A 24,564-nucleotide genomic window follows, 5' to 3' on the forward strand; every position below is an offset into this window, starting at 1 on the left:
TCATATGACGAAAAATTGTCAGTAGATTTGGTGCGTCGAAGAGGAGGAGGAGCTCATGTCAGGTACGAACCGTAACCCTAGTTGCTTATTCACTGTTCACAGATTCGATTATGAATTTATTGTGGTTGGGAATGCTTTGGTTGTGGATCAAATATTAAATTAAGTTAGAGAGACAGAGAGCTACCATTTCACCCAGAGAAATGGTGAAAGTTTTCATGCCATTTTAGTAATTTTTTCATTGAAGGGCTATAACCCATTAACCAATAAGCTTAATCAACAAACCCAATTTGATAAAGATTTTTTTTTTTTTTTCATTTTTTCTGAATTTTTTAGTTTTTTTCTATGTAATGTTATATAATTTGATGTAAAGTAACTGCTATATATACCTGCAATCATTTTGTAGCATTATAGAAAACATGGAGATATTTACGATTGACATGAGTGCTCAATTTACTTCATGGAAGTCTCAGACCGTATCATAAATGTGGTTTTTTTTTTTAAAAAAAAAAAAGAATTTAGGTTCTTCAATTTGTTGACTCAATCTTGTCCATCTATGTCTTATCTTGATTCTAGCCATATGCTGATTGTTTATAGATGCCAGAGCTATGAACTGGGTTCAGCGCAAGATCTATCTATACAATGTCACTTTTGGGCTCTACATGTTGGATTGGTGGGAGCGTTATCTTTTCAGTATCCCCCATTGCACCATCCTTTCCAAAGATCTGATCTGCTTTATATATTTCTGTTCTACTTTATGTAATAATTCGAAGTCGATTTTTACTGGTTTACATACTTTGTGATGTTCGTATTCCAACTATAATCTAAGCAAATTAAATTTCGAAGGTTGATTTATGAAAGAGTTAACAAGTACGGTTGGTTTTATCTGCCATGATTCCATCATTTTCAACCCTTTTTGTGTGTTGGTGTGATGTTGCACTTGTGCTTTCCTAAATTTTGCCAGACACTTTGGTGGTCGTGTTGATGTGGTTCGTTCTTTACAACGGATCTCGATATGTATCTGAGTTCTGCAAGAGGTAACATATGAACCTTTATCTGTCGTTCCTCTCTTGAATTGGTGAAATACAGAGAATTATTGCTTCATAAATAGTTCACTTTATACTTGATCATTGTGGCTTGGAACTTCTCATACACACTTAGTAAAACACTTGTGAGGGAGCAGGGATACCAAACATTTTCCACCATCAGTTAGGGGTGTGAGCAATGCACTTTAAGCTCTAGTTTTGGAGATATTTGAGAGGGTTGGAATTTGGCCCTAAAACAATTCATTTTGGGCCATTGACATATTATAACCTATACATGCATTCATTATGAGCATGCAATATATTTCCCTACCTTCGTTTTCATACTTGCTTGAAAGAGCTGCTTGCAAAACTTGCAGGTTGCCATTTCAAATGTGGAACTGATGTTTGGTAACTATGTATGACTGCTTTGTTACTAGTGGTGTTAGAATGAATAAAAGAAATATGGGAGTAAAAAGTGATATTAAAACAGAGTTTTTGGGCTTGGTTTTCTACCCTCGACCAAGGCAGTATGTTCTGTTATTAGTCGATCCAAAATCAATAATATCATTATTCTACTACATTTAGAGCTGGTTCTATATGCATTCTTGTTTATTGACTGCCTGTTATTGGCCTCCAAAACTGGAATATTCTAAATCTCTCTCTGCCTCTAAAAGTAGTCTAGTTTACTTTCCTTTATAATCTATGTAAAAATAATTGCATTTTTTTTTTAAATTTTTATTTCAGGCATTTATGGTGAGGATCAGAGCAAGAATCAACTTCAAGGATGACAAATTCAGATATGGTACAGACGATTAATGCTGCTGCAATATATCTCACTGTGATTGGAATGGAGTTGAGAGTATCTTAAGTTTGTACAGACAACTATTTGCATAGCCCAGCATGTATTATACTCCTTGTCATGAAGATTTTCAGACCATTTTCTTTGGCTTTCAGGCTCACTTATATTTTGCAGGTTTGAAGAAGTTCAAAATTCTACATTTTTCAAAACGCAAGTCAAACAACACATTTTAAAACTACTAAATCTAACGCAGACAAGTGTTACGGAATGATTTTAAATTATATGGTAAATGCTAAAAATCACACTTATGCTCCACCACTATCCCACCCTGCTGATGTGGCGGTACTAATTAGCTATTAATTTTTTTTATTTTTTATTTTATCAATAGCTAATTCAAAGGTTGACTGACACTGTCATATCAGCAAGTTGAAATAAAAGTATTGTTTCTAACATTACTATTATAAAGTTTACAACTGGTGTAATGTTTTATGGCATGAGAGACATTAGAATCTTTTGATTAGGCTCAGAAATGTATGAAATTTGCCCTCTTAACATCCTTGTTTGCATGGATTCCAGGCTTTCCCTTCTAATAGGTGACTCGTTGTGTTTTGGGTTCTCTTGGAGGATGTCATTAAGCATTAATCCTTTCTGTTCTTTGGCTTGATTGGTCATAGAGAAGTGATACATGTATTTATTAGTGTTTGTTTTTAAGAGCTCAGTTCATAACATGGTAATAAAAATTACCATTTGATGAAATAATAAATGAAGTATAAATAGCATCTGATGGTGATTTTCATTACTAAGTCACAAGGTGAGCACTTGTAAGTACCGTTTCTTTGGTTGTATGCCTTATTTTAGTGAAACTGTCAACATCCCTTGTTTTAGTTTTTAGGGCTTATTCTGCCTTTTTATTAGGGTTTTTTTTTTTTTTTTTTTTCAGTTAATTCATTATTATTTTTAATTTTTTTTAAAAAAAAAACAGAGATGACAATTAGAGTGACTACTTTACTTGGGCACGACTATAGCAGCACATGCTTGTCAGGAACCAATGACTAGAAAGGCTTAGACATTAGGAACCGGTACTCCTTCAAGCCTATTTGAGCCATAACCTAACACAGTTCTATCAATACATTTTATTATTTTAAAGCTTTTGAAGAAAGGTGAAAGTAGGATGAGTTTTTATTTTTTATATTTTTTTTTATTAGGCTTAAAGAGAGAAATAAAATGAAAGCCGTTCCCAATGGATAGTTCAATCGGCTGCGGACCACGCCTCATGAAGCAAAGGTCATTAGTTCAAATTCTCTATTTCCCTTCCCTTACGAGGACATGTCAAAAAAAAAAAAAAAAAGATATAAGATAATTTTAAAGTGGAATTTTCAAAACAAAAATATTCAAAAAAAAAAAAAAAAAAAGTGTTTGAAAGACCATATGTGGATGTTGTTGGCATGAAGAAAAGAGTCACATTTCACTTTCATACGTTTGACTTTTGTTTCTTTTTTTAATAGAGACTGCATTAATAAGACACTTTTATATGAGTTAAGACCTAAGTAATGTTAAGAAATATTTTTTTATCCTCCTAATATTAGTATTGATCAAAATTTAATAATGATAATTTTAAAATTCAATACATTAACTTCTAGATGATAAAGAGATTGTTCCTACCATTATTAGGTAGCAATTTAGGGGTGAGCATATACACGCCCGACCTGTAAAACCACCCCGATCCGTCCCGCAAATTGCGGATTTTAAGTTATTTTTCTCGGGTATGGGTCTTTCCCCAAACCTGGCCGGGGCAGAGCGGGTTATACAAATTTTTTCCCCGGGTACCCGCCCCGCTATGCTAAGGACCAAAAATTAAAAACCCTATCCTAACCCTCTCCTCTTCCTCTCGTAGCCGGCTGCCTGTCTCAACTCTCATCTCATTTTTTTCACTCCAGAAAGTTCTCTCATTTTCTTCCTTCTTTAGTTTCTTCCTTCCTCTTTCTCTCTCTCTCTCGTCTGCCTGCGTCTCTCTCTCGCTCCCCCTCTCTTTGCAGATTTCACAGCCATTGAAGAAGGGAAACAAGAGAACCATGATCTGGGTTTTTCTGCGCCTTCATTTTCTTCTTTCTTCCTTCCTCTTTCTCTCTCTTTAATCTGCCTGCGCCTCTCTCTCTCCCTCTCTCTCTCTTTGAGGATTTCACAACCATGGAAGAAGGAAAACAAGAGAATCAATGAATCATGATCTGGGTTTTCTGCCTGTGCTTGTGGGTAAGTTCTTGCTGTGGGTTTTCATCAAACTGCCTTTGAGTTCGTTGGGTGTTTGTGTAGATTTTTTCTGGGTTTGTTTTCATGTTCTTGGATTTTGGCCGAGGTTGCGATATAAACCCGTTCAACCCGCCCCGCAGTACCCGAAAACCTGGCGGATATTGCAAATTTGAGCGGGTGGCGGGTCTGAACTTTCAAAACCCGCGCCATGCGGGTCAGGTAGCCAAAATGCCCAAAACCCGCCCGATCCGACCCCTTCTCAGCCCTTTATTTACACTTAAGAGAAAGGAAAAAGAAAAAATGGAAGGAAAAAGCTTGAGGATAGTATTGTAATTTCGGTTGGTCGAAATTAGGGAAACACGAGAGCAAGGAACATCAGCCACTCAATCCAAAGAAGCCCACACATCAACCGTCCGATCCCTCTTCTCGTCCCTTTATAAACCCAACCCTCCAAGCACTTTACAACACAGTTCGCCCCCTTCCCTTAGGCAATTAGGGTTTCTCAGATCTTATTTTATATCTCTACAATTTCAAACAACATATCAACCCTCCGATCCCTCCCTCTATAAAACCCACCATCCAAGAGCTTCATCTCCCAGTACGCCCCCTTCACCTATGCAATTAGGGTTTCTCAGATCTCTCTCTGCTCAGTGAGTATTTTCAAAATCCACAACTTTTATCTTTCCCATGTTTTATTAGTTATACTTGTTTTCCGAGCAAGGCTTCATCATCTGGTCATTTAGGATTCGATCAATTCCCATATGACTCGTTCCCTTGAAGCAAAAGTGAGTGTGTTGTTTAATATTCAAAAATCTTCCTTGCATTTTCCTCTTGCTCCGGAAGAACACTTGAACAACTATATTTTCTGTATATAAAAATTCAATTTTTCTTTTCTAAAGTCATTTTTCGTTTGTGGGTAATATATAGATGGGAGTATTATATGTTGCAACGGTGATGAGCCTTTTTACAGACACAGACCTGTAATGATTTGCGGTAATGATCGCAATTTTAAGAACATCTAAGGGACTGAGTTTCATATTAATACTCCCAATGTTTTTTTCTTCTATTTTTAGGGCTTCAAATCCTTTGTTTTCTTAGTCTTGCGCTAAATCTTGTTTGTGCGAGGCTGTGTTGAAGTGAAGCCCAAGATATCTGTTCTCCTCGCTATCCAGTGCTTCCTTTATGTTGCATTAGGACGTCGGGGAACTATATTCGTTCTTTTCATTCCAATTATGTTTGAAAAAAAAAAATCTAATATTGATTTTAGTCACACCATTGTATATTAGTGTGTTCATTTTAGTTGATTAATCCATCAGCAAAACATAGAAAATAACCTTTCAAACATGAAGGATTTGTAGTCTTTTGCATTTCAAAATAAATTATCTCATTATTTATATTAGATCATAACCTTTCAAACATGAAGGATTTGTAGTCTTTTGCATTTCAAAAGAAATTATTTCATTATTTATGTTGGATCATAACCCTAAATGTACTCAGAGTTCAGACAGGCCTGCTTAATAAAGCCCACGGGCTATAAGGATTTCATCAGACTGGCAGTTTGGCCCACCCTTTATTTGTTTAAGAAGCCCAATAGTTTCTTCCCAAAATGAAAATTAAAACAAATCTTGTTAACAATATCACATGTACTTACCTTAAACCATTTTTAAATGATTATTGAGTATTGTCAATTTATACAGAAATATAAAAGGGAACCAAATTGTGTTTTTAAACTAAATTGACCTAGATGAAATTCAGCACAAATTAAACTTTTTAATCCCTAGAAGCCAACTACGTGAACATTCCAATCACAACCCAGATGAGATTTAATCGCCATAAACACTAAAAACCACTTAATCAAGCCAAACATAACAGATTTTTAAGACCCAATTCCATAAATAAAATCATATTCCTCGGTATCCTAATCTTCTAACTAGATTTGTGACGTCAAAAAAAAAAACTGTTAACTTTGACGTTAAGATGGACTCTGACGTGTGCTGTTGAGGAACTAATTTAAAATTTGGGCAAAACCTGAGGAACTTGTTTTTTAGGGTTAAATACTTTATTCACCTTTGTAGTTTAACTTCATTATTTTTTTTGACTCTTAGGATTTACTTTTTATCATAAAAGGTCCCCCTATTTTGCTTAAAGACGGAGATGGTCCTTCCGTCAAAATTCTGACCAAAATTTGACTAAACGCTACATCAACACCAATTATGGTTTGACATGTGTTCATATAATTAATTAATTAATTAAAAAATTAAATTTTTAAAAATAAAATTTGGAGTGGCTACGCTGTCCATTTGGGGGGTGGCCTTTGGCCGTGAGGGTGGTTCAGCTACGCCAAGGGCCAATTGAAAAAAATAATAATAATAAATTGCCAAAAGGCCCTTTGGGGTGGTTCAGCCATTGAACCACCCTATGGCCTTTGAGGTGGTTCAGCTACTCCTAAGGGCCTTCCCGCAAATTAAAAAAAAAAAAAAAAAAAAATCAATTGGCCCTTGCGGGTCGTTCATGGCCAAAGGGGGTGCCCAACCACCCCCAAATTGTTAAAGGGGGTGGCTCCATTTTTTTTAAATTTAATTCAATATAATTTTTAATATTTTACGTGTCAAACAGTAATTGGTGCTGACGTGACGTTCTGTCAACTTTTGGACAGAATTTTGATAGAGGGACCATTTGAGTCTTTAAGCAAAGTAGAGGGACCTCTTATGATAAAAAGTAAACTATATGGATCAAAAAAAATGAAGAAGTCAAACTACATGCGTGAATAAGGTATTTAACCCTTTTTTAAAAAAAAATAATAAAATTGAAAACTCAATAACTAAATCTAAATTAGATAAAAACTTAGGGAAATATGATTTTTTTTTTTTTTTTTCGTGTTCTAAGCGGAAGTGTTTGTTTTTTATTGGATGGTGCAAACCGCAAAGTACCCTATTTACATCAAAGACCAAATTGAAGTTATTCTTTCTATAACATATTTTATGTTTTTGAATGTGTGAAAACATAGATTTTTCCATATTTTTAAATGAGACGGTTTTTGCAATTTTGTTTAAAAACACGCATTTGACTTGCAAGAATTGTGGAGCCAAGTTCACACCTCTATCCAAATTTTTTTGTTTTCAACTTCAAGCTTATTAGTTTGAAAACATAATGACCTTAAACAACTTCTAGTAACAACGCGAATTTTAAAAGTCAAGTTAATTGTTTGTTAAAATTGATGTGCAACTTTTAAAATTACGCGTTTTTTAAAATGTGACAACTTTGTTGCCAGCCGTGACGAAACGTCCATTTTTTTTTCATGCATTTTCAAAAATGACACTTTTGACAATTTTATCTAAAAACACATGCGAAAATTACATAGCAAAATCCAACTCAAAATATGCTTCAATTCCATGTAAAGGTGCTTCCATGAAGGCATAGAAGACCTGGTCCAACACATATGCTCAATTAATGCAGGGAGATATTTTCTTGTCCTTTACAAAACAAACAACAATAAAAACACACACACACACAAACATACAAGTATGTCGGCTGAGTTGCTCTAGACTCGTTCTTTCAACGCATGGACTTTGATCGAGCATGGCCCTAGCTGATTAATAACTTATCCAATTACAACGTGCTCAAAGGGAAATAAAAGACAAGACCTTTCTGCTCAAGTCCTAAAAACTTGACCCATTAACATAACTTGTTTGGATTATTAGTATGGATCCGCAATTCGTGTTTATGTGTCCAATTTTTAATTGTGTCGAAGTATTTGAATAAGACTATATACATATATTATTATGGATACCAAATCTTTTATCATTAAAATAGGTACCAAAATGATGTTGACCTTATTCATTGGCACCGGTAAAATTTGTCTTGATTAATTATTTTGATTATTTCAGATAAATAAGTTCCACATCATTTTAGTACCCATCTTTTGATAAAAAGTTTTATACCATTAGCATTTATTTTTTTATTTAACCAAAATGACCCGTCCGATGAAAAACTTTTTTTTATTTAAACAAAAATTATATTTTTGTTATTAATAAACAATTCAAAACATAAAACATTTTTTAAATGTTAAAGAAAAAAATTACATTTTCGAACCAAAATTAAGAAAAAAGAAAAATCAAAACTATCATAAAAGATACCTTTAAGATTTTTATTTTCTTGACTATATAACCCATGCACGATCGTCCAAACAGAACCAATTTTGTTAAAGGAAAGAGACAGACGCGTGGTGCATACACGTGGTGCTCTGTGATAGGGAACCGCTGACGAAAGAATCTGCTAGGGCGGACGCGTGGTAGAGACACGTGGTGTGGCGTGATAGGGTGATGTTAACGTATGCATCTGCTGGGCGGCACAACGGTCACCGAATGGAACGTGTCTTGGGGCAACGGTAACTTCGGCGAAGCTTGCATTGCGAGTGGATTAATGAGAGGGGGGGCCCACGTGGCAGCTTGCTAGCAACATCTTCGCAACGAAGAAATCGGGGATTACTGACCAGTGAGGAGTCAAAACACTCTTTACACACCGGAGATAACGTGTTTGACCCCTAAATGGAAACGCAATTTTTTTATTTTTTATTTTTTTGGTATTTCTCTTCTCACAATTGCCGCCCATGAAATTCCCTTTCTGCCCTTGCATACCATCACCTTTGTAAAGTGTAATAGCCGACATTAAAAGACAAAGAAGAAGGTATTAAAATATAAAATATGGATAAAGAAATCCTTTTACCAAGTCTATTTGGGGCCGATCATCAACAAACTCGATACGAAATTAGTAAATTATGATTAAGAAGGTTAACCCAATTGAATGGGTTGAGCTATGATTGACCCATATAATTTTATACTCATACCTTGACACAACTCAATTAATTTATGACTCGATCCTGCAAATTTGACACAAACTCAACACGAAATTAGCAGGTTATAGTTGAAGAGTCTAGCTTGTTTAATTAAATGGGTCGAATTATAATTAATCTATATAGTCGCATACTCATGTCTGAATATAACCAAAACTAAACACAAAAACACAAATTGCCACTTCTAATCTACTGAATTGAAGGTTATATTAAATGATTCCTATAAGTATATATAAGAGCCGGCATTAAAAAAAAAAAGGTATTAAATATAAAATATGGATAAAGAAATCTTTTTACTAAGTCTATTTAGGGTCGATGATTTTTGACATGATCAACAAACTCAACACGGAATTAGTTAATTAGGTTTGAGAGGGTTGACTCAATTAAATTGGTCGATTTATGGTGGACCTATATAATTTTATACTCATGCCTCAACACAAACCTAACGCGAAATTAGCAGGTTATAGTTAAAGAGTCTGACTCATTTAATTAAATAAATCAGATTACAGTTAACTTATATAGCGTTATACTTATGTCTGAATACGACCCAAACCGGACACAAAAACACGAATTGTAACTTCTAATCTATTAAATTGATGTTTATATTACATGATTCCTACATGTATTTTTAAAAATACAAGTGAGAATGACATGCTTTATGAATCTTGTTTAAAATGTATGTGTGAATCAAATGCTCCAAATGCATATGTCAATTTAGTATAGTGTAATAGAAAAATGTCCACTAACCTAATTTGTCCTATAAATAATCAATTGTATGACCACTTATTGGAATCAAATGATTATCATATAGAAGTATATGAATGTCACAATATTTTAGTGGAATTTAGAGAAGAGCAAACACGTCAGATATATTATAGACCAAAAATTGTCCAAAAGCATGGTAGCATAGACTAACTATATGTATTAAATATTATGTGTGTTTAAGGTTCTTACTCATATTCTTCTTCTTTTAAATAATCAATCGAATGCTGTTCTAAACATATGAATATTGAATCCTTGACTATTCTGATTATAAGAAGGGGTCTTATTATTTTCTATTGTACTAACAAGCTATGGAAATCTTCAAAGTCTTTTTCATATTTCAAAAATGATTTTGTTAAGCTTAATATTGCTTATGAAGAAAAGTCGATTTTAGGGGATTCTCCAACTGTTTTTACACATTTCAAGCAGGATTATTTGTATTACTATCAAGTTTATGCAATTTAGCTAAGGAAGTTAAAGAACACATATAAAAAATAAGTAAATTTCAGAATATATATATATAAAACAATATTTATGTAGGATCATGAGAACACTACAATGAACCGTATAATTTTTCTTTTTAAAGTGACACAAGAGAAACTTATAGAATTGTTTAACTACAAGACATTAAAAGGGCAAAAAACATATATTTGATTTTTTAGCAATTTTGATGACACAATTGCTAAAGATATCCTATTTGAGGCTTATCTGCCCAATTATATCTCGGGTTGTCCTCTCATCTACTTAGTTATGTGAATTCCACGAGAGTTTTCTCGTATTTACAGCTCTCAGATTACAAGTAATCTAGAAAACAAATTACTGAAAAATCAAATCCAAAAAACAGTTATGGAAAAGAAATCCCAGAAGCACGCAATCATTTGTTTTAGTAAAGCAAACCAAAGAAGGCCCAGACCGAGTCGCATAAGAAAAATATGAACAAAAACCACTTAACGAAACCAGCGATGGGGGGTAAAAATGACTTTCTGCATATTCTAGAACGAGTGCCCCCAAAAAAAAAACACTTAGTCAAATGACGTTAACAATAAACCCTAAGGAGCGCTCTACAAACACGGAAGAATACGACCCCACTCTGACTTTCTTCCAAAACCCCCTCTCCTTTAAATCCGACGAAACAACAATCTTTGAAAGCATATGAAACCGAATCGGAGAAAAGATTTTGGGAGGAAGAAAGAAAAACTGAAAAACATTAGAAAACGGAATCAAAAATCGTAGAACGTTGTTGTGAAAGCGTGTTGGTTTTGGTTTTAGAAAAGGAAGGATGTCTTGCTCTGTTGCGGTATCGAGCTCTCCAGTGTTCTCGCCATCTTCGTCGCTGTTCTACAACAAGGCCTCGATGATCTCACCGTCGCATGAAGCTCTAACGCTTACGCTAACCCACCTAAAGCCCTCACACTCGTCTTCTTCCGCTTCGTCTTCTTCGGCTTCTTTGTCTTCTCCTAAGTCACCGTCTTCGCCTTTTAGGATTCGGCTTGCGAAGCCGCCAACTGGGTTGTCTTCTCCTTCGATTTCGGCTTCTGGGTCGTCGTCAACGTCGCCGAGTACGGTTCTGAAGAGGAAGAGACCGGCGAGGCTCGCTATTCCGGTGGCCTCGTTGGGTTTTGTGGCTCCGTTGACGCCGTCTATGGCGGAGAGGGAGGTGGTAGAGGAAGAGGGAGATGGGTATTCTGTGTACTGCAAGAGAGGGAGGAGAGAGGCTATGGAGGACCGTTATTCTGCTGTCCTTAACGTTCAGGGAGATATCAAACAGGTAATTTTTTCAAAGTTGCTTTTTTTTTTTTTTTTTCCTTCTTTCTTTTTCTCTGCAATTTAAGATTTGCCTGTGAGATTAATTATTTGTGGTGGCTAAAGTTTTTTCTGAAGCGGAAATTAAAATAAAAATAAAAATCTTTTCATGTTTGGGTTCCAAGTTGGATAAAATATCTAATAAGATTTGCATAGTGAAATTAATTGATTAGTTTTGATGCAAGCTGTCCCAGTAGCTAAATTTATGGTGAATTTAGGCTTGTGAAATTGAAATTAATTTATTTTGATTATCGGATTTTCATCAAGAGGTTGAAATTATGGAGTAATAAGAAAATTAATGAATAAATAAAATCCCTTTTGGAGCATGTTCATGGATGAAATTTACTGTGGTTATTTCCTTCTAGAAGTGGAGGTTTGATATCCTAAACTTACAGCTACTAATTCCTGTAATACGGAATAGGGTCTTCAACTTTTAATATTTAGGAACTATTTTCAATTGAACAAAGCTTATGCCATCATATATATGGTTGTAGAGATATTGTAATGGGATTTGAGCCTAATATGTTGTTGCTTCATCTTTGCAGTCTTTATTTGGTGTATTTGATGGACATGGAGGTGCAAAAGCTGCTGAGTTTGCGGCAGAAAACTTGGATAAGAACATAATAGATGAAGTGATGAGAAGAGGCGATGTGGAAATTGAGGAGGCCGTTAAGCAAGGTTACTTGAACACGGACTCTGATTTTTTGAAAGAAGATGTACGCAGTGGCTCGTGCTGTGTGACAGCCTTGATCAGGAAAGGGAACCTTGTTGTGTCTAATGCCGGTGACTGTCGTGCTGTTATTAGCAGAGGTGGTGTTGCTGAGGGCCTGACCTCTGATCATCGCCCTTCAAGGAAAGAAGAAAAAGACAGAATTGAGGCCATGGTGAGTGTTTGTGAATCAAATTTTCATTGCTTTCAATCTTGTGTTAATTGCATGTATCACTTCTCATTGTCTGGCAGTCTGAATAATGGGTTGTTTTGAATTTCATTTTGCAGGGTGGCTATGTTGATTTCTGCCATGGTACTTGGAGAATTCAGGGCTCTCTGGCTGTGTCTAGAGGGATTGGTGATCGGCACCTTAAAGAATGGGTAATAGCAGAGCCGGATACAAAAGTCCTTAGAATCAAACCAGAACATGAATTCTTAATCTTAGCATCGGATGGTTTATGGGATAAGGTATAGTTTCTTATGCTTTTCTCCTTTTCCTTTTCCTTTATTGCTTGAATCCTTTGAAAGATGTAAGTACCAAATTATTGATCAGACTCTTTCCTTTCTTGGTTTGCAGGTTAGTAATCAGGAAGCAGTAGATCTTGCTCGTCCATGGTGCATGGGCATTGATAAACCAGAGCCATTGACTGCCTGTAAAAATCTTGTAGATCTTTCGGTTTCGCGAGGTTCTTGCGACGATATAAGCGTGATGCTAATCCAACTGCGGCACTACATTTGATGTTCTGGTTACCTGCAGAGTAGGAAATCAAACTTGACATATAGGTTGAGGAAACTTGTCTTTGTCCCATGAGCTGAAGGCAAGGTTCTCTTAACTACAATTTTCATTCTTTGTACGACCAGCTCTAATGAGTGGTTTTGATCACAAATATGATGGTGATATAGTGGTGGTGGTGGTGGAAGATGATTCTTTTATTATTTAGAGCAGCCTGATTTATTTACTGTAGATATTTTGACATAATTCTGGAGATTTTACAATCATAGGCTTCATAGCTAGGGATAGGAGATTCAAAACAGTCAGATACTTGTATTATTCTTTATTTATACATATCTTCAATAATCTTCATATTTTTCAGTTTGTTCTAAGATATTTCTACCTTTCTTTTACCTTCTATTGGCTAGTTTCTGCTTTACTAGTGCTGAGAGTAGCCATGGGTCATTTTGTTGTTGACTACCAAGAAGTTAAAAAAGGGCCTGCTCAAATTGGTCCTCTCAAGAGAGGCAGTTCAGGCTGGAGTCTTGCTAATTGAATTTTTTGGGCTCAATTTGGGCTTTGTGCAGAATCTTTTGGGCTCAATTTGCTCGCCTTACTGCCAAGTTTTGTTTTCATTTTTTTGAGATTGCATTAATAACAGAAAAAACAATACAAAAGGAAGGGTGGGGGCACCCCTATATAGACTCCATTACAAACATCACAGTGCAATGAAGGATAAAATCAAACAATATTTGAGAAGAGTAATGCTAGTAATGCTCAACGCGTACCCTCACTTTCTTACATTCACTTCTCTACGCTTATAATTGGTTTTTAAAACCACCAAATATTTATTAGATTTTAGTCCAATGATTTTAAAAATTACTTATAGGTGTAAAGAAGTTGGAGTATGTATAACATTACTCATTTGAAAATGTGTTAAGTCAATGACAATTTAGTGAATGGGCTGTTTGGAAAAAAATAACACCAATAACACCAATAATTGTGGACATGAGTTTGCGGCAGAAAACTTGGATAAGAACTTATGAGCCACTATGAAGAATAACACCAATAATTGTGTTACGTGTTGAATTAGTGTTATTAGTGCAGTAGTGTTATTCTATTGGGTCATTATGTTCTTGGGTTTATTTGTTGGGTTAGAAGTTAATTTTTTTTTTGGTGAGTACAATAGAAAGCAACAAACAGAAAGGGATAAAACAACGAACTAGGAAAGCAATATAAAGTCTGGAGGGTCCTTCCCACTGACAATAGGAATCGAGAGAAAAGGAGAAAGATGACAAGGAATGTAGCCAGAAAAGTTTCTGGCCGCAGCCCAACGTACCACATAATGGGCGCAAAAGTTTACACTTTTGGTGACTTTCCTAACTTCCCAGAAAGAAGATGCTGGGATAGAGTCAAGAGTATCACAGTAGATTAGGTTATTAAGTTGTAAGTCAAATGAAAGTCCTATTTCATGTGAGACTCTATTTTCTCTTGTATTCCGTTTTTTTAAATACTGCATTGTTATTGAATAAAATTAATCAATCAAAGTAAATTATTCAAACTATGTTTGTAAGAGTTGAGAGCATATCTAATTGCTCATAAAACTATAAGAGATCTAAGATTCATCGAAAATCCTACCATAAAAGGTCATGATTCCTCAAAAATCTTATCATGTCCATCTTTCTACCTAGTTCTCTTCTTATCTTCTTATCAAAATCTTAACAAATTGCTTCGAATTTAACATCAATGAGGCAATAAGTGCCCAGCCATCCTTGTTATCTTTACAAGGTTTTCTTCAATTTTGAAACCCAATTCAGGACTTCACAAGAATTTCGGTCTAGATCCTTTTTTTTCTTAAAAAAAATTATTTTATTTTATTTTTTATCAAACCGGCATCCATTAAAACAGAAACAGGTTACAGGACAGGCACAAATCCTTGAGTGGGGTGTTTTAGGTTTCACTAGAGTAAGGAATAGAGCCCTAGGCCGGGTTTTGTTGAATTACCACTTTCTCTTTATATTTATTATTCTTATTTACAGTGAATTTGTGGTCATTCTACCCTACATGAAACAGTAATATTTACTTTTTTTCTTAAAAAAAAAACCCAATTAATTTCTGTGATGGCTACCATTCGAGCTGAAAGTTCACTTCTCAAATCTCAAATTTTGTTACATTTTAAGATTTTTATCCGTAAAATTACTATCAGTTTGATTTAACGGTTTCAAAACATACAATTTGAAAAAAATAGTATGGTAAACTACCTATAAAATAGTATATTTTTAAAAATGTACTATTTTGTCTACCTGTAAAAAAATGATATATTTTTTTTCATAAATACATTTTCAAACAAAATAATTTTTACAATTTTGTTTAAAAATACGCGTTTGGTATGTAAAATTGTGTGACCAAACCCAGTCTAAAAGACATGCAACTCTCTGGAGACAGCCGACCTGTCATTTATCAATCAAAAGAAACAAAAAACAACTAACCATTGAAGACCAATTCTTTATCAATTTATAATGAAGATCGAATATCTTAATTAAATTACAAGAATACCACATACCCGCCGACCACTGCCTGCCCTTTGTATTCAAATACTTGGTACTGTAGGGTTGTATCTTCGACTCAATCATCTTCATGTCACAAAAATCAAAATCTTAATTAAAAATGACAGATAATCTCGAACACTAAAGTTCCACATTAAGAACATAATTAATAGCTTAAATAGAGCGACGTTTTTTTCTGAGCGGTTAAATAATCACAAAAGACAGACCAACATGGTCACCTGTGATTGAAATTGACCCACAAGTTGCACATGAGTAAGGACCAAATGCCTTCATGTCTGCCCACACCGCACGTTGGCAATTTGCGGGGTTTCGCAGAAGCTGCAAGCTCACAGTTGTCTCATTATAATGTTTAACACCATGTTATATGGTTGGCTACTACACAGCTTTCTTGTTTCTGTACCAAACTGGTCCAAACCTTAATTGTAGATCGATGCAATCTTTGTGGTCCATATGTGTTTGTCTTGCATCTCATTATTCAATGACAATGATCCACCGAAATTATTACATTTTTCGGTCTAACAGGTTCCGAGTTTTTGATTGGTGTGATGCACTTTTTTCGAGGTGGATGCCGACGGGTCTCACTCCAATGCTTAAGTTAGTTCATTTAAACTCACTCCAATGCTTAAGTTAGTTCATTTAAAAAAAAAAAAGTGTCTAATACACAATAACTGAATCTATCTTTTATACCTATGTGTTGAGAGTTTGAATTGGACCAGGACCTCTACTCCAATTCAACTTGGAGTCGGACGGTTAGCTTACATTTTTTTAGTAGAGTCATATTCGGGCTTGAATTGTGTCTTCCTGAATCAGTAGCTTTGTAAGCCTATCATTGACCTTGAAACTTAGGATTTGATGGGTTGGTTAGTGAAATAATTTCTAACACGGTCCATTTTACAGTAGACAAGTGTTTAAGAGCCAAACAAATGAACTCAAAAATTTTCCAAACTGAAGTAACACGGGTTTTTAAATTTAAAAAAAATGTAATTCTTTATCCCTTGTTTACCACTCACTGTTTGCCACGTCAATTTAAAAATTTTTCCGAATCCATTTATTTGGCTCCCTAATAATTCCCTTTACGATAAGAGACAGAGAAGCGGAATGATCATTTCTCGGTGTTTTATCATGGATAAAGTTTTTATCAAATGATAAATTGATATTTGTTATTAAAATGCATTTAACAATTATATGATTTAAAAACTTTAATAAATTGAGTTCAATGAATTTACTCTGACCTTATTTGAAGACGGTTTTTATTAAAGGAAAAGATTTATTATAGGAAAAATTACAGTTTACCCCCCCAAAGTTGTCAGCGATTTGCAATTCCGCCTCCAAAGTTTCAATTTTTGCAATCCACCTCCCCTAAAGTTTCAAATTTTTGCAATTCAGGCAATCCGTCAGTCAAAGCTGCTTTGATTGACGGAACAGTAATCATGTGCGCCACACGTGATCACTGTTGGCCTTTTTGTACCCAAAATGCCTTCACCCACACCTTACCCACAGCAAATGGCGTCGTTTGGTGCTGCTCCTTCGCCAGAGTTCGTTGATGGGTCATTGCTCGAAAATTTGCCTTTACCTGCAACAAGATGGAGAGCCCAAATGACGGAATCTCCTGCAATAGATCGGAATCTCCTCCTCTGCCCCCTTTGGCGTTCAAAGACAAAGTCCCCTTTAACACTAAATTAATTCAAACTTTGAATGTCATTTTCTACAAAATTAATTCAAATTTTAATTATTCATTTTGTTGACAGTCTTCCTAAAGGGATCGCACAAGTCAATTTGTTGCTTGTATGTTTTGTTTGTTGGTGGCATACAGATCTTCAGGGAAACCATGTGCTGCATTTGGATTGGTTAGGTCTAAGCTCAAAGAAAGATGTTGGGAGATGAGAGCATCCTAGAAAGCTAACGCGTTGCCCCACGCCTTGTCCTCTTTCATGTGCTTGCCCCACACCTTGTTCTCTTCCCACAGACGAGCCATATCTAAGCAAAGCCAACCAAGTTCGAAGCCAGGTTTTCGGGATTCAACGAACTCCGGCTAAGGAAAAGCACCAAACTGTGATTAATGAAAACCGTGATTCTGTGAAACTTGTAAGAATTAGAAAGCACTGAACCTGAGAATGAGATATTTGAGAGAAACTTGTTAGAAACTTAGACCGTTAATCGTGTTACTTGTTAGAGAGAGAGAGGGAAATAGAGAGACAAACCTGAAAACTGAATGGAAAGCTAGAGCGGTGGTTCGGTGTAGATCAAAGCGGCGTGGGTTAGCCTGGGTTGGGATGGGCGTGGGTCACATGGGTTGGGCGTGCGTGCGTGATGGAAAAGCATAGGGGCATTTTGGGTATGAAAAGGCCAACAGTGATCACGTGTGGTACACATGATCACTGTTCCGTCAGCCAAAGCGCCTTTTACTGACGGATTGCCTGAATTGCAAAAAATTAAAACTTTAAAGGAGTGAATTGCAAAAATTAAAATTTTGGAGGCGAAATTACAAATCGTTAACAACTTTGAGGAAAGTAAAGTGTAATTTTTCCTTCATTATAAAAGTGAAAATAGGGCGTCTCTTGGCTTGCCTTCTAGCCATTCCAACTTCCAACGCAAAGCTGCAAGAAAGTTTCTTTTTTACAGATATCTTTTTGATTCTCTAATAATAACTGGCGGCTGGCGTGTTTTTTTTTTTTTTTTTTTTTTTTTCTGAAATGCATGAATTTCAACGAAAAACGAAGGTAAGGATGTGAGGTTTGCATGTCAGCCGCAAAAGATGGAACATTTTGTTCATGCATGTTGGATTGTCGGCCGTCCGATATGTGTTTGCTGTTTTGTCTCGTCATCCGACGACATATGTCCGCACCACCAGAATGGGGTGTCAGCCTTTTCCGTTTCTTTTAAAAAACCAATAAATCCTCGTATTTGCTAAACCCGCAAACGAAGGAAAATATGTTTTATGTCCATCATACCCTTTTGCCTTCGCTCCAAAGTTTCTCATTTTTTTAATTCCTCTCATCCCTCTTTATCATAATTATATATTATCCATAATCATGAGATTATTTTAATAACAGCAACAATTAAGATTGAATTTTAAAGTTGACTTATTTTTAAAAATTTTTAATAAAAAAAAAAAAATGAAAAGAAATTTTGAAAAATTCAACCTTAATTGTTACTTTTACTACAACATGTAAGTCGAATCCCATGAAAACAAAAAGAGTTCTTAAATAAAATTATAGAAAGTGACCCGTTTTAAACCTATGTTTTGAAACAACAAAATCAAAGGGATGTTAATCAATTAAAAGAAAATTCTAAATTCAAGAATAATTTAGGCAAATATAAACTATCATCTATCTTTGTTCTTTAAAAATATAGAACTTCAATTTCATGTTTGGGCTCTTTTTAGTTGGATGGTCAGTTAAAAATAAGTCAACTTTAAAATTTAATCTTAACTGTTACTTTAACTACAACATACATGCTGTTATGTTAATAATAACTTGTAAACCAGATTTATTTTCGTGTTGTGAAGAAAATACCAAATTTATATTTCTGCATATTTATTTATTATAATAGCGACGTTACTCTCTCATTTTCAAAATACTTTTAAGCAAATGAAAAAAAACGAAAAGCACACCTTTTTCTTTTTCTTTTTCTTTTTAAGGTTTGTTTTTTCTTCTTCTTTTATAGTTTTTTCCATTGAAGTTTACGTGGACAACCCATACTCTCTTTTCCCTTTCTTACGCCGCGTAAGAAAATGTTCCAACTTATCCCTTGATGAAGACACCTTTATACCCACTTTCTTAAATTGTGAATTAGCTTCAACTTGTAATTATCTATCACCATCCACACGAAGACACGTGGACATCCACAGAAAATTAGAGACAGATGGGCCCATGACAAGACACAATAAAGAATCAAGAAACCTCCCCATCGGTTCCCATCTTCATCTTACTTTCATGTAAATTCACAAGTACCACAAGTTCTTGATGTACCAAATTCTCCATATTTAAAATGGAATGTCTTGATTTCGGCCCCTCAATATGAGTGTAATTATAGTAATTAAGAACAGGGAAAAATAGTTGCCACTAATTTAAAGATAATGGATGAAAGTGATTCATTTGACAAAATCAATACGATACGATATCCATTTGATCAACTCAGGTCGATAATGTGAATTGAGAGCACGAGCCCCAATTATACCACAGAAATTAGGGTGTTAGCATAACAGTTGCTTAAAGAATACTAAAAGTACAACACATATAATTGAATAACTATTATTGGTTTCGTCCTAAATACAAGCAAGCATGGAATCTGGCGTAACATCATGTTGCGACCATAACTTGTTAGTAAGTTATAATTAAGCGCTACAATCGAACAGGTTCGTTCCATATTAGTGGGCACCTCCTATTCAAGGATTTGCTTTATTAATAGACACCAGTATAAGAAGAGGACCTACAATCATTTCATGTATTATTACATAAACCATTTTTCCTTTAATCGCTATAGCTATCTTCCTTAAATTAGCAACTCACTCTTTATATTTGTTAACTTAAGTCAATTAAAGATCTTCCCCACCGGCAATCCATAGCAAAATTTCCTCTGCTTTTACTCTTTCTTGTAGGTGTGAATTTGACGGTGCAATCAACTAAATTATCATGCACCCTAAAACAAGTAATTAGGATAATTAAAAACTCAAGATATAAGTATATAATAATTGGAGTGGGTTGGTGGGAAACTATCAACTGCCCCAAATCCTTATTGGTAATTCACTTTAGCCTCAAAGGACACCCTGACCTTTGAGAAGAGATACGGATGGATGACAGGCATGCAATTTCCAAAAAACATGCTAATTAATATTAAAATCAAATACTACAACAACAACAATAACATATTTTATATTATAATATGTAATGGAGGCTGATCGTGCACGTCAACAGGCTTCAACCCTCAAAACTCTTCACTGTAAACGCCACAAACAAGCATCGTGGGAATCCAGACATCTAGCATCCATATCCAATTCCTTTACCAAAATTCTCTCTACTTTCTCTTTCCCGGCAGCGTGGACCTACAGTTTTCTGCCACGTCGTCAACCCACCATTTAGTTCCAACACCGGTCTCAACCGAACCCTGTCCCCCCTTGAACCCATGTGGCGCGCTCTTTTCACTGCTCCTTTCCGCGACCGATTTGTCACCTCTACAATATTTTTTTAATTGATTTTTTAATTATGATTATTTTTCCCTGATCCATTGCACCGCGCGTTAGTTTCAGAGGTGTACACCACATCATCACAGCCGTCCAACGCAGATTGGGCTCATAATCTCTAGAAAGCAACATGTTTGGAGTACTCTAGTTGTCAGCTGTTCAAAGTACATAAAATTGACTTATAATTGCGATAATGCTCTAAAAGAATCAAAATTTAATAGTTATTTTATTAACTAATTTAATCCAAGAGGTTAGGAAAATCCTACATCTTGATAACTATGATTCCGTACGATGAACATAACCAAAAAGTAATTAAATAAAAAAAGAGTAAGTGGATCGAAACAGATCTAAAGGACATTTACTGCAGCTCGCAAGAAGGCCTCCACGTTCCATAAATAGCACTTTCCTCAACGCACACCCACACAACTCCAAACAAAATTGCTTTCTTCCACGAACCATCCACCTGATTCCTAATCCACACTATTTACTTCCACCAAAACAACGTGTCGAAATTTCCGAAACATTTCCCATGATTTCATCCAATAAACGGCCCAGATGAGGCCTTCATTGTGACGGATAAGGATAAAACTCAGTATCCCACCACCCCCCACCACTATCTCTTTTACGTCAACCCAGACCAGTTCCAGCCCCAGAACCTCCCCTGACGTCACCGAACCGTTCTCTCAAATTATCCACTTGTAAATTCCACGTCACACCCAACATTTATTTTTGTTTAATATTCTTGGTCTTTATATATATAGGGTTAAGAGAGAGGCGAGCTTACAAAGACAACGTAAACGAACAGTTTCACTCAGACATGGTTTCCTGGGTTAGAGGGAAGTGCGTAGGGAAGGGCTCCTTCGGTACCGTGACGCTCGGAGTCAACGTACCGGACGGTGCCGTTTTTGCTGTGAAGTCCGTGGATCGGAATTCGGGTCTGCCCGGTCACGTGGAGGCGTTGGAGAACGAGATTCGGATCCTCCGTTCGCTCTCCTCGCCTTATGTGGTGGGCTTTCTCGGCGACGACGTGACGTACGAGTCCCCCACGACGTCGTTCCGGAACCTCCACATGGAGTACTTGCCAGCTGGCACAGTAGCAAAACGGTGCGTCCCTGACGTGGATGAGAGGACTGTGCGGTCCTACACCTGGTGTGTCGTCTCGGCGTTGAAGTACGTGCACTCCAGAAGCATTGTCCACTGCGACGTCAAGGGAAGGAACATTCTGGTGGGGCCGAGTTTGAACTCCGCGAAACTCGCCGATTTCGGATCGGCGATTGAGAGCTCTTGGGAAACGCGTGGTGTTCCGATTGTGCCACGCGGGAGTCCTCTGTGGATGGCACCGGAGGTAATTAGGCGGGAATTTCAGGGGCCAGAGTCCGACGTGTGGTCATTAGGCTGCACGGTCATCGAGATGGTCACCGGAAAGCCGGCCTGGGAAGACCACGGAGCCGATACGCTGAGTCGAATTGGGTTTTCGGACGACTTGCCAGAATTTCCCGCCCGGTTATCCGAACTCGGGCGAGATTTTCTCGAGAAGTGCCTCAGGAGGGACCCGAAGAAGCGGTGGAGCTGCGATCAGCTGCTACAGCACCCATTTCTGTCATCATCGGCGTTTCCCAACTCGGTGGTCATCGACTCATCGCCGCGTTGCGTGCTCGACTGGGTTAACTCGGAGTTCGAGGAATACGGTAGCGAAGAGAATGGGCCGAGTCCGAACTGTGATTCTGATTCTCAAAGTTACGAAACTTCGGCGAGGGACAGGATCGGTAAATTGGCGACAACGGCATGGAAAAATTGGGAATCGGACGGTTGGGTGGAGGTGAGGGCCTTGGCATGTGACACGGTGGCAGCAGGTGGGAGCTGTAGTGGGGACGAAGGGGAGGGGACAAGTACGGAAGATCCGGAAATGATGAGGACAGGGGAGGAAACAGCGGGGACAAGTGCGAGGACAAGTTTGGAATATTCGAATTCTGGTGGCTGGCTTTTACTGGTAATTAGGCTGAAAGATAGTAATAATAATTTCCAGTGCGACTCTGGATTTGGGTGTGCTTGCAGAGCTGGCTCGCCTTGTCGGTGTGGGACGCAAAAGGCAGATTTTGCGGTGGGGAGTGCGATACTCTCATTATTGTTGTTCGAAGTTTATTTGACAGAAATAATTTTTAATAAATTATTATTCATATTCTTCACCTTTTATTCTTGGCCTCAATTTTTGTATGCATGTGACCAACTGTCTATACAGAGTGTGTAGATGCTCATATATATGGTGTTAGGAGAATCACATCTAATTTAAATTATTGCACAATGTTTGGATCATCAATTATTGCTTCCATCCAGTTCCTTCACCCTTCTTGCCGGCGGGAAGCAAGGAAAATGCACACAAATGCCGGTTACCACAAGTTTTGAGTAATATGATTGTGATATACTATTAAGTACATGCTCAAATTACATCTTTCTCATAATTAAAATGTATGATATTAATGTAGACCGGGAAACTAAGGATTCCATAAAGAAGAGCAATGATTAGGGAGAAACTCGCATTTGACGAGTTCTACTAAAAAGAATTACTTGAAGAAGAACCGAGAAGATGCGAGTGTGGAAGCGCCAGAGAAGCTAAAGCCCGTTCGGACGGAGGGAGTATTCGTCCGGACGCCCGTGATCCAGAGCGCTTCGTCTGAAGCTCATTTGCTGCAAGTCCGAATGAGGTTTATCCAGGGAGTCCTCGTTTGGAGCTCGTCCGCAATCTCGTCCGGATGGAGGGCAACCAGGGAACCCTCGTCTGGGGTTCGTCTACAACCCCGTCCGGACGCCTATGTTAATTTCTGCAGTTTCTTGTTTTTTTCCCCTGCCCGTCTGAATGGCCCTATGTCCGTCCGGACGGCCAGCGTAGCTGTAACTTAACCGACTTTAATTATGTTTCCTTCTAGGTTTAGGACTCTTGGGGCTATAAATACATGCTTATAACCCCAATAACGCAACTTTTTATTATTATATGGTTTTCTTCAATAAGAATACTCAAAGTTGAGTTTCTTTTGTGTTTTTTCCTTAAACCTTAGATAACATCTATTGTTTTAAGAAAATTTCTTAAAACTTTGATAGTCTCAAGATCTAGAAGCATGTATCCCATTTCTTATTGTTGTTATTCGCTGTAGCCCACTAAGTCAAGTTGCATCAGTTGGTATCAGAGCCCAAGTACTTTCCATGAATGGGACAACAAGAGTTCTAAAGAGCATGACGGATTGAGACGACAAGTGGAAGAGATACATTTTTCAGAGTGTATTGCAATTTTTCATGAAGAAGAGGAACCATTGGAAGAGGTAAACATTTCGGATAGTTTTGCAATTTTTTATGACAATTCTACACACCATGTGCTTGATAAGAGCCTCGAGGATAAAGTCTTCGATTTTAGTGTTGAGCCAATTAACTATGTTGATTTCATCGGGGTAGATGTTATTTTATCAAATTATTCTAACCAAAATTGTGATGAGATCTATATGACAGAGAAGGACTTTTTTTTATCAAAGAGTGAAGGGGTAGTTGCTAGTTCTTTGGAGATTCTCATGGCATGTGAGAAGGATAAGGTACGAGAAAACCATGGCAAGCCTACATGGCAAGGTGATGTGTGGGGCTTTCAAAACAATCATCAAGATCTTTTGATGATTAGAGGCATCACATTTATAATGGGATGTTGCCTTGTCTTGATCTTTAGGAAGGGGGAATGGAATGAGTTGACAGGCACCCGAAGGACCTTGAAAAGAACAGGCCGAATTTGAGGACGAATTCTCTCAAACAGGGGGAGAATGATGTTGGGTGGAAATTAACCGCCCTACGAGATTCAATAATGAGGATGCGAATTCGAGAGTGAATTATCTCCAACCTGGGGAGGATGATGTAGACGGGAAAGCTAAGGAT

The 24,564-nt window shown here is 36.8% G+C and overlaps 3 protein-coding genes and 2 non-coding genes across 6 annotated transcripts; all 5 read left to right on the forward strand.

The window, feature by feature from the left end:
• On the forward strand, nucleotides 1-1,962 carry LOC148584288 (uncharacterized). Of its 2 annotated transcripts, XM_088519263.1 has the most exons (4): nucleotides 1-62; nucleotides 595-690; nucleotides 962-1,034; nucleotides 1,767-1,962. In XM_088519263.1, exons 1-4 carry the CDS (start codon nucleotides 56-58, stop codon nucleotides 1,777-1,779), a joined length of 189 nt encoding a protein of 62 aa, XP_088375389.1. In that variant the 5' UTR covers nucleotides 1-55; the 3' UTR covers nucleotides 1,780-1,962. The 2 variants fall into 2 exon arrangements, with proteins under 2 accessions (XP_088375389.1, XP_088375390.1); XM_088519264.1 differs by lacking the exon at nucleotides 1,767-1,962 and having other exon boundaries at nucleotides 962-1,038.
• A 3,050-nt stretch (nucleotides 1,963-5,012) lies between these two features.
• On the forward strand, nucleotides 5,013-5,104 carry LOC132164846 (small nucleolar RNA SNORD25). The gene has a single exon (XR_009438446.1). It is a non-coding gene; the product is annotated as a small nucleolar RNA SNORD25 (small nucleolar RNA).
• A 35-nt stretch (nucleotides 5,105-5,139) lies between these two features.
• LOC132164841 (small nucleolar RNA snoR136) lies at nucleotides 5,140-5,282 on the forward strand. The gene has a single exon (XR_009438443.2). It is a non-coding gene; the product is annotated as a small nucleolar RNA snoR136 (small nucleolar RNA).
• Nucleotides 5,283-10,752: 5,470 nt separating this feature from the next.
• On the forward strand, nucleotides 10,753-13,190 carry LOC132163520 (putative protein phosphatase 2C 25). Its single transcript, XM_059573834.2, has 4 exons — nucleotides 10,753-11,450; nucleotides 12,031-12,369; nucleotides 12,483-12,662; nucleotides 12,772-13,190. The coding sequence occupies exons 1-4, from the start codon at nucleotides 10,962-10,964 to the stop codon at nucleotides 12,931-12,933; spliced, it is 1,170 nt and encodes a 389-aa protein (XP_059429817.2). The 5' UTR covers nucleotides 10,753-10,961; the 3' UTR covers nucleotides 12,934-13,190.
• Nucleotides 13,191-21,408: 8,218 nt separating this feature from the next.
• On the forward strand, nucleotides 21,409-22,913 carry LOC132164276 (mitogen-activated protein kinase kinase kinase 17). Its single transcript, XM_059574759.2, has one exon. It carries the CDS (start codon nucleotides 21,473-21,475, stop codon nucleotides 22,901-22,903), a length of 1,431 nt encoding a protein of 476 aa, XP_059430742.2. The 5' UTR covers nucleotides 21,409-21,472; the 3' UTR covers nucleotides 22,904-22,913.
• The last annotated feature ends 1,651 nt before the right edge of the window (nucleotides 22,914-24,564 follow it).

This window comes from Corylus avellana, chromosome 8, assembly GCF_965113065.1.
Source record: "Corylus avellana chromosome 8, dhCorAvel1.hap1.2, whole genome shotgun sequence".
Lineage (NCBI taxonomy): Eukaryota > Viridiplantae > Streptophyta > Magnoliopsida > Fagales > Betulaceae > Corylus > Corylus avellana.